Source organism: Chelonia mydas, chromosome 23 (assembly GCF_015237465.2).
Source record: "Chelonia mydas isolate rCheMyd1 chromosome 23, rCheMyd1.pri.v2, whole genome shotgun sequence".
NCBI classification, from domain to species: Eukaryota; Metazoa; Chordata; order Testudines; family Cheloniidae; genus Chelonia; species Chelonia mydas.
Window position 1 is genome coordinate 18,275,775 of NC_051263.2, and position 13,882 is coordinate 18,289,656.

General features: G+C 52.3%; 1 protein-coding gene and 1 long non-coding RNA gene across 3 annotated transcripts; one reads left to right on the forward strand and one right to left on the reverse strand.

Moving 5' to 3' along the window:
* Positions 1 to 3,502: 3,502 nt before the first annotated feature.
* On the forward strand, positions 3,503 to 9,890 carry LOC122463608. Of its 2 annotated transcripts, XR_006287150.1 has the most exons (4): positions 3,503 to 3,822; positions 6,030 to 6,346; positions 7,471 to 9,130; positions 9,473 to 9,890. It is a non-coding gene; the product is annotated as an uncharacterized LOC122463608 (long non-coding RNA). The 2 variants fall into 2 exon arrangements; XR_006287149.1 differs by having other exon boundaries at positions 7,471 to 9,890.
* Positions 9,891 to 11,252: 1,362 nt separating this feature from the next.
* On the reverse strand, positions 11,253 to 13,651 carry LOC119564860 (lysozyme C, kidney isozyme). The gene is made up of 3 exons (XM_037888231.2): positions 13,348 to 13,651; positions 12,543 to 12,621; positions 11,253 to 11,477 (listed from the first exon to the last, which is right to left on the reverse strand). The coding sequence occupies exons 1-3, from the start codon at positions 13,499 to 13,501 to the stop codon at positions 11,411 to 11,413; spliced, it is 300 nt and encodes a 99-aa protein (XP_037744159.2). The 5' UTR covers positions 13,502 to 13,651; the 3' UTR covers positions 11,253 to 11,410.
* Positions 13,652 to 13,882: the final 231 nt, after the last annotated feature.

A 13,882-nucleotide genomic window follows, 5' to 3' on the forward strand; every position in this document is an offset into this window, starting at 1 on the left:
TGCATCGGACACCTTAGCCAATAGACAAACCCTTTTCTTATCTACCACCTATCCCTGCTAGGTACATTCCCCGTGCTAAACCATTACTTCAGCTACACAACATGGTCCCAAAGCAATGCAGCAGTAACCGTTCTTATCAGGACAGGAGGCCCACATCACAAGGCCAGGAGGCAGGGAGTTAGAAACAGACAAAGAACAGAACCCTGGAGTCGAGACAAGGGGGAGGGTTTTCACAGGAATGCAGTATCGAAGGAACACTCCTCCTGGTGCATGATGTGTTTGCTTTTAGACAATGGTGGGCCCCAAACCAAAATGGAGTCACATATGCTAACTTTTCCTGAACACTTCCCCACTCTGAACTCTAGGGTACAGATGTGGGGACCCGCATGAAAGACCCCCTAAGCTTATTCTTACCAGCTTAGGTTAAAAACTTCCCCAAGGTACAAACTTTGCCTTGTCCTTGAACCCTATGCTGCCACCACCAAGCATTTTAAACAAAGATCAGGGAAAGAGCCCACTTGGAGACGTCTTCCCCAAAAATATGACACCCCCCCAAGCCCTACACCCCCTTTCGTGGGGAAGGCTTGATAAGAAGCCTCACCAATTTGTACAGATAAACACAGACCCAAACCCTTGGATCTTAAGAACAATGAAAAAGCAATCAGGTTCTTAAAAGAAGAATTTTAATAAAAGAAAAGGTAAAAGAATCACCTCTGTAAAATCAGGATGGTAAATACCTTACAGGCAGTCAGATTCAAAACGTAGAGACTCCCTCTAGGCAAAACCTTAAGTTACAAAAAGACACAAAAGCAGGACTACACATTCCCTCCAGCACAGCTTATTTTACCAGCCACTAAATAAAAGGAAATCTAAGACATTTCTAGCTAGATTACTTACTAATTTAAGGATTTATGAGATTGCATTCCTGATCTGTTCCTGGCAAAAGCATCACACAGACAGACCAGCCCTTTGTTTCTCCCCCCCGCCCCTCTCCAGATCTGAAAGTATCTTGTCCCCTCATTGGTCAGGTGCCAGCCAGGTTACCTGAGCTTCTTAACCTTTTACAGGTGAAAGGGTTTTGCCTCTGGCCAGGAGGGATTTTATAGCCCTGTGCACAGAAAGGTGGTTCCCCTTCCTTTTATATTTATGATGTTAAGGAAAAGTTAGCACATGTGACTCCATTTTGGTTTGGGGCCCACCATTGCCTAAAAGCAAACATCATGCACCAGGAGGCGTGTTCCTTAGACACTGCATTCCTGTGAAAATCCTCCCCCTTGTCTCCAGCCTGCCTTGACTCCCGGTATCTGTTTTTTTGCCTAGATTTGAACTGTGGGTGACCTATCAGGTGTAATTTGCACCATTTGTGTGCGTGTCCTACCAGGTGTAATTCGCAGCATTTGTGTGCTTGTCCTACCAGGTGTAATTCGCAGCAGTTGTGTGCGTGTCCTCTCAGGTATAATTCGTAACAGTTTCGTTCGAATCTAGGCTGAGGCACATAAACAAAGCCCACAACTGCAGAGTTCCCAAAAAACACTAAGTTTATTACGCCCGAGATTGGTGCCCCCCTGCTAGCCAGGAGGGGACCCTGAATACAGATTATACAAAGGTTATATACTTTTTAGCAAAGCATGTTGCCCTCGTGCATCAGAAACCTTAGCCAGTAAACAAACCCTTGTCTTATCTACCACCTATCCCTGCTTGGTGCATTCCTCGTGCTAAACCAGTATGTTAATTACACAGCATGGTCCTAAAGCCCCGCATCAGTAACCTTTATTATCAGGATGGGAGGCCTCACATCAAAGGCCAGAGGATAGGGAGTTACGGACTAACAAAGAACTGACACTGGGAGTCAAGGCAGGCTCGAGACAAGGGGGAGGATTTTCACAGGAATGCAGTGTCTAAGGAACACGCCTCCTGGTGCATGATGTGTTTGCTTTTAGACAATGGTGGGTCCCAAACCAAAATGGAGTCACATGTGCTAACTTTTCCTGAACAATGACAGAGGGTTATGTAAAGGATGGATAGATAACAAAATGTAGATGTGATCGGAAGCGTGTTAAGTGAAATAGAGTGTGGTCGTGACTATATGTTTGGTTTGAATGGGTAATCAAAGGTTGGAAGTGCCAGCTTTAGAGTTATAACTCCAGGATCGTTGGGCCGAAGAATGTGTTGGGTGAGATAACTGGATAACCCCGAGGGCAAACCAGAATCCACCCCCAACTGCCCCAAGGACAGGGGGTCTGAAGAACCAGATAACAACAAATTGACACTGTTGTACCATCTGCGTGATTGATTATCCCTTCAAACGTGAGAGTAGCATGACAAAGCAAACTTCGTAGGCTTGTACGAAGATGGATTCCTGTAAAGACAGACTCTAAAGATGAAGGACTTTGAGTCTGGTTCTGCAGCCAACCTCCAGGAGCACCGGATGTGCATCTGACAAGACTTGGCTCCATCCTCGTGTTCAGGCCACCTGGCCTGTGACTTGTCATGAGCAACTTCTAGGCTGGTAACTGTAACAACCTTGCAGAACCTGTGTGTGTGAGTGAATGAATGTGTGAGTGAATGGAATGTTATAGCTATAACTGATTGCTTAAAAATGATCCTTTCTGTATCCACAATAAACACGGCGTATTGCCTTATCCCCTAAATAAGATCCTGCTGGTTTTCATTTTCTAAGTATAACACTCCCTATGCCGCCACGCTTTGAAAACTGAAGTCGAGGCGTCTCCACTGAGCTGAGCTGTGGCTCAGGGCATTATAAGAAAGGCCAGACCAGACGTCTGTCTCATCTGGTCTCTGACCATTCCAGTGGCCACTCTCAGAGGAAAGTAAAATCTCCCCCTTTCCCTTGACTTAAATTAAACCAAGGCAGCTGCCTTCAAGCCAAAATAAGTGTCCCCGTGATTTCTTTAAACCAGTGCAAGTTTTATCACTCCCTGTGCGGCTCCGTCCCGAGTGCTCCTTTGTCTCTTCAGTGTCACACTTACTCCCAGGCTGTCTTCTGAGTTTCCCACATTTTCTCTGCTCAGTTGCCTTGTTCTTCTTCCAGTCCCTTCTTAACACACACTTCTTTCCTGACACCCCTCTCCCATGCTGGCGGTATCCCTCACCAGCTTGTGTTTGGTCAGTAACGCTGCCTGGTTTTGATTGTCTAAGTGAGATTGTCAGGGCCATGTGGCTAGATCCTTGTCTCATGTCTCTGTACATCACTGGGTACATTTGTGGGGTATTGTAAGCATTAAATCATTAACAGCAGCTGAATGTTTGTTTGGTTAAAGCTACAGCAGGACCAATGTCTTGGCAATCGGGATAAGGCGTGGAGAAACGAAAGCAGTACAGGTGGGTCGGGATCTCAAAGGCATCAGGATCAGACTTAGGGCCTGTAAATCTCCTCGGGTGAAATATGCAGGGAAGGGCTCCACAATCTGTGTGTTACGTAGGAACCTTTCCAGGAAATTGACACACTTCTTACAGAGCCCTAGGTTTTGCCTTCCAGAAACCCAGCTTGGTTTATATTCAGATCCTCACAAATCTGCGGGCTGGGCTTGGCTGTCCTTGGCCTTTCTCAGATACAGTTATGCACCGGAAACCTACTGACAAAGCAAACACACAAAGTTCGACATAGATCATTCTCCCTGCGAGAGGAAGTCCGACTTCTGCACGTACATAGCATTGAGCGCGGCCTCTTTCCTGTTTTTGAGCAGAGCACGACACACAACGCAAAGCTTTTTCAACAGCGCCTTTGCATGCTAGTTTCACTAAATATAAAAGAAGAAGCTGCTCTTTTGAACTCACCGAGCAGCGTGCCGCGCTGCACAGGTAAGGAGACTGCAGAGGCAGGAACAGGGGCCATGGCCCAGGCTCCTGGAAGAGGGAAACTTTAGCCCCAGAAAGTCAGTCCATTGCCCCAAATCCATCAGGTTTCAAGGCTTTGAGAGGAGTGAGGTGTTGCTGAGGGAGGGCAGGTGGGAACCATGGTCCGGAGGGGGTTGACGGTTGAAGAAGGGGAATTAACCAGAGTGATGCAATGGTTCACTAGGGTGAAAGAGAAGCAAGGAAAATTTGGGGGTCTAGCAGGGGTGCCGTTTAGTGGGGGGGGGCACCTGTGCCCCAACATGGGTGGAGATTGAGGGGGGTGAGTTCTAATTTTTTGCCCTCCCCACCCATTATAGCTGCAAAAAACCACGATTGTTCAGGTGCCTGAGTACCCCCTGGAATCACTGTTGGAGTTGCCCCCCCCATCTGAAATGGCTCCCCTGGCTAGCGCTCGCTCACTGGAGGTAGCTACTGGAGAATGGGGGGGAGGGCAGATGCAGACTGAGCGGTACAGAGGAATGTGGAGGGCAGGGGAATGTGGGGGGTAGGAGGCAGACTGAGGGGTTACAGGGGAATGTGGGGGGCAGGAGGCACAGACTGAGGGGTTGCAGGGGAATGTGGGTGCAGGGGAATGTGGGGGCAGGAGGCAGACTGAGGGGTACAGGGGAATGTGGGGTACAGGGGAATGTGGGGGGCAGGAGGCACAGACTGAGGGGTACAGGGGAATGTGGGGGGCAGGGGAATGTGGGGGGCAGGAGGCAGACAGGGGTACAGGGGAATGTGGGGGGCAGGAGGCACAGACTGAGGGGTACAGGGGAATGTGGGGGGCAGGGGAATGTGGGGGGCAGGAGGCAGACAGGGGTACAGGGGAATGTGGGGGGCAGGAGGCACAGACTGAGGGCTACAGGGGAATGTGGGGGACAGGGGAATGTGGGGGGCAGGAGGCAGACAGGGGTACAGGGGAATGTGGGGGGCAGGAGACACAGACTGAGGGCTACAGGGGAATGTGGGGGCAGGGGAATGTGGGGGGCAGAGGGCAGGAAAGCTGAGGTGGAAGGGTGGAGCCAGGGGAAGGCAAGGAGGCCGGGAATGATGGGCCCAGGCCTGTGGTTCGGAGCTGGGCCGAGCAGAAGTCACTGCGCAGCCCGCCGGGATCCCGGCATTTTTGCAGCTGCCTTGCCGGTTGGATTTGGCGTCTGAGACGCTCCGGCCACACGCCCGTGGGAAGTGGTGGCTTCCTCCGAATTGTTCAGCAAGCGAGTGGCGGGGGGAAGAACAACGTGACTCCTTCTTGTTGTTCTTTGTCACTGTACAAGGGCAGCGGGTGAGCCTGACCTGCTTTGGGCAGCGCTTTGAGATCTCCTGGCGAAAAGCTCTAGTGAAGAACTCGGGGTTATTACTTTGTGTGTCGAGCAGACCTAGAAACAGCTGTGACCATGTAACACCTGGGTGGTTGCTGCTAAAAAAGGACAGGGTGGAACGTCCCCTTTGGACATGCTCCTGTGCAGAAAGTTGTATTTTATGTCAGTAAAGTCAAGACGGACACCAAAGGTCTCAGGTTTCGGAGGGGTAGCCGTGTTCGTCTGTATCAGCAAAAACAACGAGGAGTCCTTGTGGCACCTTAGAGACTAACACATTTATCTGGGCATAAGCTTTCGTGGGCTAAAACCCACTTCATCAGATGCATGGAGTGGAAAATACAGTAAGAAGGTATAAATACACAGCCCGTGAAAAGACGGGTGTTGCCTTACCAAGTGGGGGGGTCAGTGCTAACGAGCCAATCCAATTAACATGGAAGTGGGGTAGTCTCAACAGTTGACAAGAAGGGGTGAATACCAAGGGAGGAAAAATCACTTTCGTAGTGCTAATGAGGCCAATGTAATCAAGGTGGCCCATTTCAAACAGTTGACAAGAAGGTGAGAGTATCAACGGGGGAAATTAGTTTTTGTAATGACCCAGCCACTGCCAGTCTTTAGTGAGGCCTAATTTGATGGTGTCCAGTTTGCAAATTAATTCCAGTTCTGCAGTTTCTCGTTGGAGTCTGTTTTTGAAGTTTTTTTGTTGAAGAATGGCCACTTTAAGTCTGTTATTGAGTGTTCAGGGAGACTGAAGTGTTCTCCGTCTGGTTTATGAATGTTACAATTCTTGACGTCTGATTTGTGTCCATTTATTCTTTTGCAGTCTCAGTTCCTTATCCCCTCTGTCCCCAGCCTACTCAGTAAGATGGCTTCAGACGCCAAGGGGATTATTGTCCGACAGATCCTCACCACTAGCCTCAAGAAACTGAACCCAGATCAATTTGAAAAGTTCAAACATTTGCTGTGCAAGACACCCATGAATGAGCTTGTCTGTGAACTTGATTACTGCGACAAACCCAATACCTTCCCGAGGGACGCCAGCCTGAAAGAGGTTGTCGAGGCTTTGATACAGAATTTGGGCCGGACTTACGCCTTGAGGGCAGCTGCGACAGTGATGGAAAAGGTACCGCAAAGGGAACTTGCTCAAGATCTCGGCAGAGAAGCGGAAGGTAAATGCAGCCAAGGAGGAGAACAGGAGGGGAAGGGGGTGCTGGATTTGAAAGAGGTGGGTGGGTTGCATCTTGAGCCTGCTTTGGTGCAAGAGGCTGTCGGCTGCTCTGCAAATCAGCAGCGACGGCAAACAGATCCAGGGAACAAATTGCCAACCCCGGTTCCCCGATGCACCCAAATGTGGAGCTGGATCCACCCAGGGAGGCTGAAAGGCTCCTGAGAACGGGCTGGCTTGTGCCATTAGTGATCGAATCACACATACCACCAGAAGCGATTTCTCACAGTGGTTTGGCACTTCGGCTTCCAGGCTCAGAGGAAGCATGAAAATCAGGGGAAATAAGTCAGCTTCGTTTTTCTGAACCTCAGAAACATTTCTCCTTGGGATCAGAGGGATGGGAAAGGTAACTGGGTCCAGAAAAGCACAGAAAAGATACATTCATGGAGGATAGTCCATCAATGGCTATTAGCCAGGATGGTCAGGGACACAACCCCATGCCCTGGGTGTCCCTAAATCTTTGACTGAGAAGCTGGGACTGGACAAAGGGGGATGGATCACTCAATAATGGCCCTGTGCTGTTCATTCCCTCTGGGGCACCTGGCATTGGCCACTGTCAGGAAACAGGACACTGGGCTAGGCAGACCACTGGACTGACCCAATCTGGCCGTTCTTATGACTCCTGGGTTCTACCCTGAGCTCTGGGAGGGCAGTGGGGTCTAGTGGTCAGAGCTTTTGTATGGTGTTGCTATGTGGCTGTTCTCCAGCTGCCACACCCCAGAGGTGGCTGCATCTCAGTGCCAGGAGACCCATCCTGTTCAGTATTATGCGCACCTGTTCCCCAGCTGCCCAGCCCCAGAGTTGGTTGCATCTCAGTGCTGGGCGAACTCTCCCATTCCCTGTGCAGCATTGCAGTGTGGCTGCTTCCCACCTAAAGACACCTCAGGCCGGCTTCTCAAGGAAGCTGCACCGGCTTAAGAGCGAGAGACGCCAGCAGCTCCAGCTAGTGAGCTGAACCACGAGACCAAGCGAAGAGAACAAGGTCCCTTTCCGCTTCATGTCAGAGGCTTGACGATTGAGAAGCCCGTCTGCGATGTGGCCTCATTCAAATCTTATTATTTATTGCAGCCCTGGAACCGACCCACCATGGATTGAAAAAAAAACCAAAAGGAAAACTAGGTTTAGCACTTATAGTAACTGGAACTGGAACTGGAATTCTAGCTGCAGCAGGATATTTTGCAGCATCAGCAGCTGGAGGACCTGTAATGGTACCATTAATAACAATAGCAATAACATCAGGTGCAGCAATAGTGGAGGGAATAAAATTACTCCGTAACTGACCGTGAAGCCGCTGTAGGTAAGTGGTCCTGCAATTCCCGCCCCTGAGTTCACCCTGCGTTTCTCGGAGCCGCTCCCTTGGGGGGAGCGTTATAACGGGGGCTGCTGATATGCCCTGGCTTTTTTTAAAATCACAAATCGCAGAGCGGCCCGGGTAAATGTAGTGAAAGCAAAAGGAGATTGAGCAATCGGGGAGGGGGTCAGAGAAGAGCCAGGAGGATGATTCAAGGGTTAGAAACCCTGCCTGAGAGCGAGAGACGCCGGAGCTCCAGCTATTGTGTTTAACGAAGAGAAGGGTTGAAGCAGGGAAGCTCCGGGGCCACGCGCGGCTTTGCAGAGGTTAATACGCGGCTCCTTGTCTAGGCACCGACTCCGGGGCTGGAGCTACGGGCGCCAACTTTCCAGTGTGCCGGGGGGCGGGGGGGCTCACTGCTCAACCCCTGGCTCTGCCCCAGGCCCTGCCCCCACTCCACCCCTTCCTGCCCCCTCGCCTGAGCCTGCCGTGCCCTCACTCCTTCCCCCTCCTCCCCAGAGCCTCCTGCACGCCACGAAACAGCTGATCGGGAGGTGCGGGGAGGGAGGGGAAGGCGCTGATCGGCGGGGCTGGCGGGGGGCAGGCCGCGCTGGGAACGGGGTGGGGGGCTGCTGACGTGTCACGGTGGCTCTTTGGCAATGTCCATCGGTAAGTTCTGGCTCCTTCTCTGGCTCAGGCGGGCCACCCCTGGTTTAAAGGCTGACTTGATCCCAGGCTAGAAGTACTGAGGGAGGGGAACAAATATTTAATAAGGGGCCCGTCAGTCCAGCACTGGGAGGTCGAACCAGATCCAATGGCTTGAAAGTTGAAGCCAGACAAATTCAGCCTGGGAATAAGGGGTCCGTTTCTAACGGCGAGAGTCATTGGGACAGTTGACTGAGGGGCACGGTGGATTCTCCGTCACTGGCCATTTTTCAATCAAGCTGGGATGTTTTTCTACCCGATCTGCGCTAGGAATTGCTTTGGGGCACTAGTCACTTCTAGGTCAGACTACATGGTCACAAGGGTCCCATCTGGCCTTGGCTTCTAGGAAGAAAAGTCACAGGTTTAGTGGGAAAGTCACCATCTGCTATTTGCCCCGAGCCCCGTGACTTGTATTAAATTCACCAGGATGGCTCCGTGATCTGTGATAAGAAAGTGCTGTGACAAATGAAATTCAGCGATACCTCTTTAAAATAATTTGTGAGTGTCCGTCTCCTCCTTGTCCTCTGCGGCCTCCTCCTCGCAGCCCCCGCTGAGGGTGGTCAGCACCCCCTCACTCAACTTTGAAAGTCTCAGACAAACGGCAAAGTCCTGGCCTCTGTGACATATTCAGCGCTGTGGCAAACCTGCTGCCCTAATTAAACCCTCTTTTTGCAAAACGAAACAACCATATTACCACACTCCACCCCAGAACCAGCTGCATCTCAGCACCAGGTGAGCTATCTCTGTGCGGCTGCCCAGACCCCGACCGAGATCAGGGCCCCGTCATGCCAGGAGCTGCCCAGACCCCGACTGAGATCAGGGCCCCTCATCATGCCAGGAGCTGCCCAGACCCCGACCGAGATCAGGGCCCCATCATGCCAGGAGCTGCCCAGACCCCGACCGAGATCAGGGCCCCTCATCATGCCAGGAGCTGCCCAGACCCCGATCGAGATCAGGGCCCCTCATCATGCCAGGCGCTGCCCAGACACCCATTATTTTAACTGAAATGAAAGTTTTTTCAATGAAACAAACAATTTAAAAAACTGCATCGCAAATACGTTTTGCCCATCACAGGACAAGGAAACCATCTGGAAGGAACTGAAACCTGTTTGTTTCCATTCGAAAGTTTTCATGCAGCATCTTCTTTGCGGGCACCAATTTAGTCCCGACGGTAACTGGAGACTTTGTGTTTCTCTCGACGCCGGTTTCTCTTGCACCCTTATCTAAGATTTTCCCTTCACTTCATCCTGCCCCCGGCTTCCTTCGAAGACATCCCGGAGTTGGAAACCACAGCCGCAAGTTTGCTGATCCTAGCCCTCTATAGAATTAGATAAACCAGCAATTGCTTCCCACGCCTGCCTGCGAGCAATTCATATTCTTGCACCTTCCTGCTCTGTGCCTGGCTGCTCGGGTGTTGGAAACCCGCAAAGACGGCTGGAATTTTTCCCAGAAAAAAAAAGGGGAGGTCAAATAAAACACCCTTTTTAATACAGAAATTTGTAGCACTTGTTGGCTTCCAAAGCTTATATCAAAAAAAAAAATTGATCCTTTGTTTTTGAAGGAAGAAAGTTTTAAGTGACTTGGGTTTGGGTTTTTTTCCCAATTTTGAATGACAGTTTCAACAGAAGACGAGGCTGTAATTACGCTGACCCAACCAGTTCATCAGTACAGGCTTTCTCCCTTCAAACACAGCAACATGGCTGATAAAAATTGGATTGACCTGTCTTTTATTAGAGAGACAAGGTGGGGCAGGTAATGTCTTTTGTTGGACCAACCTCTGTTGGTGAGAGAGACAAGCTTTCGCATTTACACAGAGCTAGGGCTAGATAGATAAATATGGGTGTATATGGATGGATGAATAGGCGTTTATGGGGATAGATAGATAGATAGATAGATAGATAGATAGATAGATAGATAGATAGATAGATGGGTGATGGATGGAGGCAGGTGTGTGGGGCGGGACAGACGGATGGAGGAATGGAGAGATGGGTGGAGGAGTGGAGGCATGGATGGGTGTGTATGGAGATGCTGGGGGGACGTTGGGAGCGATGGATGGGGGGTGGGAATGGACAGGTGGAGAGGTGTGTGCTGGGATGGATGGGTGCATATGGAGGGGGAATATGGGGCTGGATAATGTAATGACACTGGCAGCCGATTTAAGGCTCAGGACAGTTATTTCCTGCCCAAGGAACAGCTCCCCACCTGCCAGCTCCCAGGCCTTTCCCCAGATGTGACATAGCCCCAAGGGGATGGACGGGGTTCACAGCACGCATAGGGTCAGGTGTTGTGTGTGGATGTTCTCCATCTGCCCCACCCCATAGGTGGCTGCATCTCAGCGCCGGGCGAGCCATCCCCGGGCAGTGTTATGTGTGGCTGTTCCCAGCTGCCCTTCCCCAGAGGTGGCTGCATTTCAATGTCAGGCCACTGATGCATACTGTGTGTTATCAAAAGAATGACCAAAGGCATCAGTTGAGGCTGAGGAATCTACTTTAATAGGAAAATAACCCAAAGTAACACGATCAAATCAACTGGAAAATCAACGCAGACTGCCAGGAAGAGGGCACCCTCTGCGTTCCCACGCTGCTCCCTCCTGAAAACCTCCCGCTAGTTTATACCCCAGGATTAGTTCTACCCCACCCCATATCTGTGTGAATGAGCTAGGTTGTACTCCACGACACTGACTGAGCGGAGCCAGGGAGAGAACCCAGGAGTCCTGGCTCCCAGCCCCCGCTCCTCTAACCCACTAGACTCCCCTCCCCTCCCATTGCCAGGGAGAGAACCCAGGACTCCTGGCTCCCAGCTCCTCCCACTCTAACCACTAGACCCCACTCCCTTCCCCCCGCCCTATCCCACTACCCCATTTCCCCTGTTGTGATGGTCCAGGAATCTGAGCAACTGGACGCTGGGTCTTGGATTTGGGGGGGTGACTGTGTTTGGAAAGATCTGGGGAAAGGCGTCGAGCCAGGGCTAGGAGAACTCAAGGCGGGACGGAACCGGAACCCGGTGCAGCTCTCACACGCCGCATCCTTCTACATACTGCCACAGATCCTGGCCTTGGCCATACGACGTCCAGGCCACCCTGGCGGAAGAGAGCAAAAGAATCAGTGGCCACCCAGCCGAGGTGCCTCATAAAACACAGCCGAGGGGTTACAGGCGCCGGCCCTGGGCAGGAGAGGCCTGGGTTCCTCTGCCACAGACTCTGGGCAGATCACGTTGCTGCTCTGTGCCTCAGTTTCCCCTCCTGTGAAATAGGGGTGCTTGCACCCCCCATCTCCCAAGGGGGCTGGGCTGAAGGGAAACGGTTAAGCAGCCAGATAAGGAGCTGAGAAATTAGCTGCTAGTCCTTTATGGATTAGGGCCCAGCCCTCGGAAATCTAGTCAGGCTACAAAAACTCAGGAGATTAGCAAAAACCCACCCAAAAAGCAAACAAACAAACAAACAAACAAGCTTGAGGTCTGCAGACAAACCACAAGCGTCCCCAAAACCCCAAGCCAGGCAAAAAACAAAAACCAACCCCAGAGTTACGCAGAAAAATCGTGAAATGAGCAAAATAAACTCATGAGGTTTGCAAAAAAAAAGAAAAAAAATGTCATGAGATTAGCAACAGAAACTAAAAAGGATCCCGGAAACCCTGAGCCCCACCAAAGAAGACATGAGAGTTTCAGGGAAATCACGAGATTAGCAACAAAAACAAACACTCGGGACAGTAGCAGAAAATCCTGAGATCAGCCAAAACAAACACTCATAAGATTTGCAGGAAAATCATGAAGGTTTTTTTGGGGGGGGTTTCTGACACTGCTTCATTTTCGGGTCCTTTTCTTTGTTTCCTAGTATGTGCGAGTGCGGGGGGCGGCGGGGTTTGTACCAGCTGGTTTCTCATGCACATCCGGGGCAGGGCAGGTGTCTCTGCCTGGACGTAGGTGGGAATTGTTTGGGCTCTTTGCTCCCGGGGGTCGGGGCGGCTCGGGGCTCTGTGCCTGTCGGGTGGCGCTCGGCTCGTGATGTTGAGTTTTCCGGCACAATCGCGAGGGCTAAAAACAGGCTTTCAAAAAATACCGAAGCGGAGAGTCTCTTCTACACAAGACTCCAGGATCGCCCCGTGCCCCCCCCCTTGTACCGCCCCCCCCGGCAGCCCCCACTTGCCAGGCGCTCATGCCGTTGGAGTCCTGGGCAATGATCTTAGTGCATTCAACGTCCGCTGAGAGATTGCTGCTCAGCAAGTCTGAGGGGGGCAGGAGGACGGGTGAGTGGGGGGGGGGGGGTCAGAGCAGGGGGGTTCCCAGTTCCCCCCTCGATCCCTCCCATCCAAACCCACCCACCCCATTTATCACACAAGTGACACTTCCACCCGTACGGATCCCAGACTAGCCAAATGAAATACATGCAAGATGATGCAGCCACCTCTGGGGGGCATCTGGGGAACAGCCATGCATCACGCTGCACAGGGAAGACTGAGAGGCAGCCCCCTCTGGGACCGGACAGCTGGGGAAGAGCTGCGCATAACGCCACACGGGGATGGCTGAGATGCAGCCACCTCTGGGGCAGGACAGCTGGGGAACAGCCGTGCATAACACCACACGGGGATAGCTGAGATGCAGCCACCTCTGGGGCAGGACAGCTGGGGAACAGCCACACATAACATAGCACAGGGATGGCTGAGATGCAGCCACCTCTGGGGCAGGACAGCTGAAGAACAGCCGTGCATAACACCACACGGGGATAACTGAGATGCAGCCACCTCTGGGGCAGGACAGCTGGGGAACAGCCACACATAACACAGCACGGGGATGGCTGAGATGCAGCCACCTCTGGGGCAGGACAGCTGAAGAACCGCCGTGCATAACACCGCATGGGGATGGCTGAGATGCAGCCACCTCTGGGGTGAGGCAGCTGGGGAACAGCCCGACAAGGCTCCCTCCAAGAGAGAGGATCTCTCCCCCGGCCTCACCGCTGCAGGGTATTTGGCAGACGTCGGAGCCGCCCTCGTCCCCGTTCCGGCACCAGTAGGGGCTGTTGATCTGGAAGATGCCGAAGTCGGCGCTGCCGTCCCAGCTGTTGTGGTTGGTGGCCTGGGTGTTGGAGCTGCTCTCGTGCGCGGCCATGCAGAGCCCTGGGAGAGAGGGAGCTCAGCTCGTTATGGCGGGGAAGGGTCAGCAGGTGGCGCTGTGACACACACCCGCGGTCAGCGGGCACGCTTGGAAGACGCGCCGCTTGTCGTCAGCGCCCGGCGGGGTATTTATAGAGGGCGCTGTCGCGAGCAGAGCCAGTCTCGGCTGGAGCTCTTGAAGCGAGGTGGGTTGACCCTAAATCGGGGCACCTTGCACCCAGGGTTCGGGCTGGGATCTGACAGAGGGCGGGCGGGCGCTGGGAGCGACCGGCTCTGCTCCAAGACTGGGCACAGGATGGAAAGAACTCGGCTCGGAGGAATTCGGTTTTCATCGGGAAATGCCGGCAAAGGTCGGTTTCGTAGAATCATAGACGAT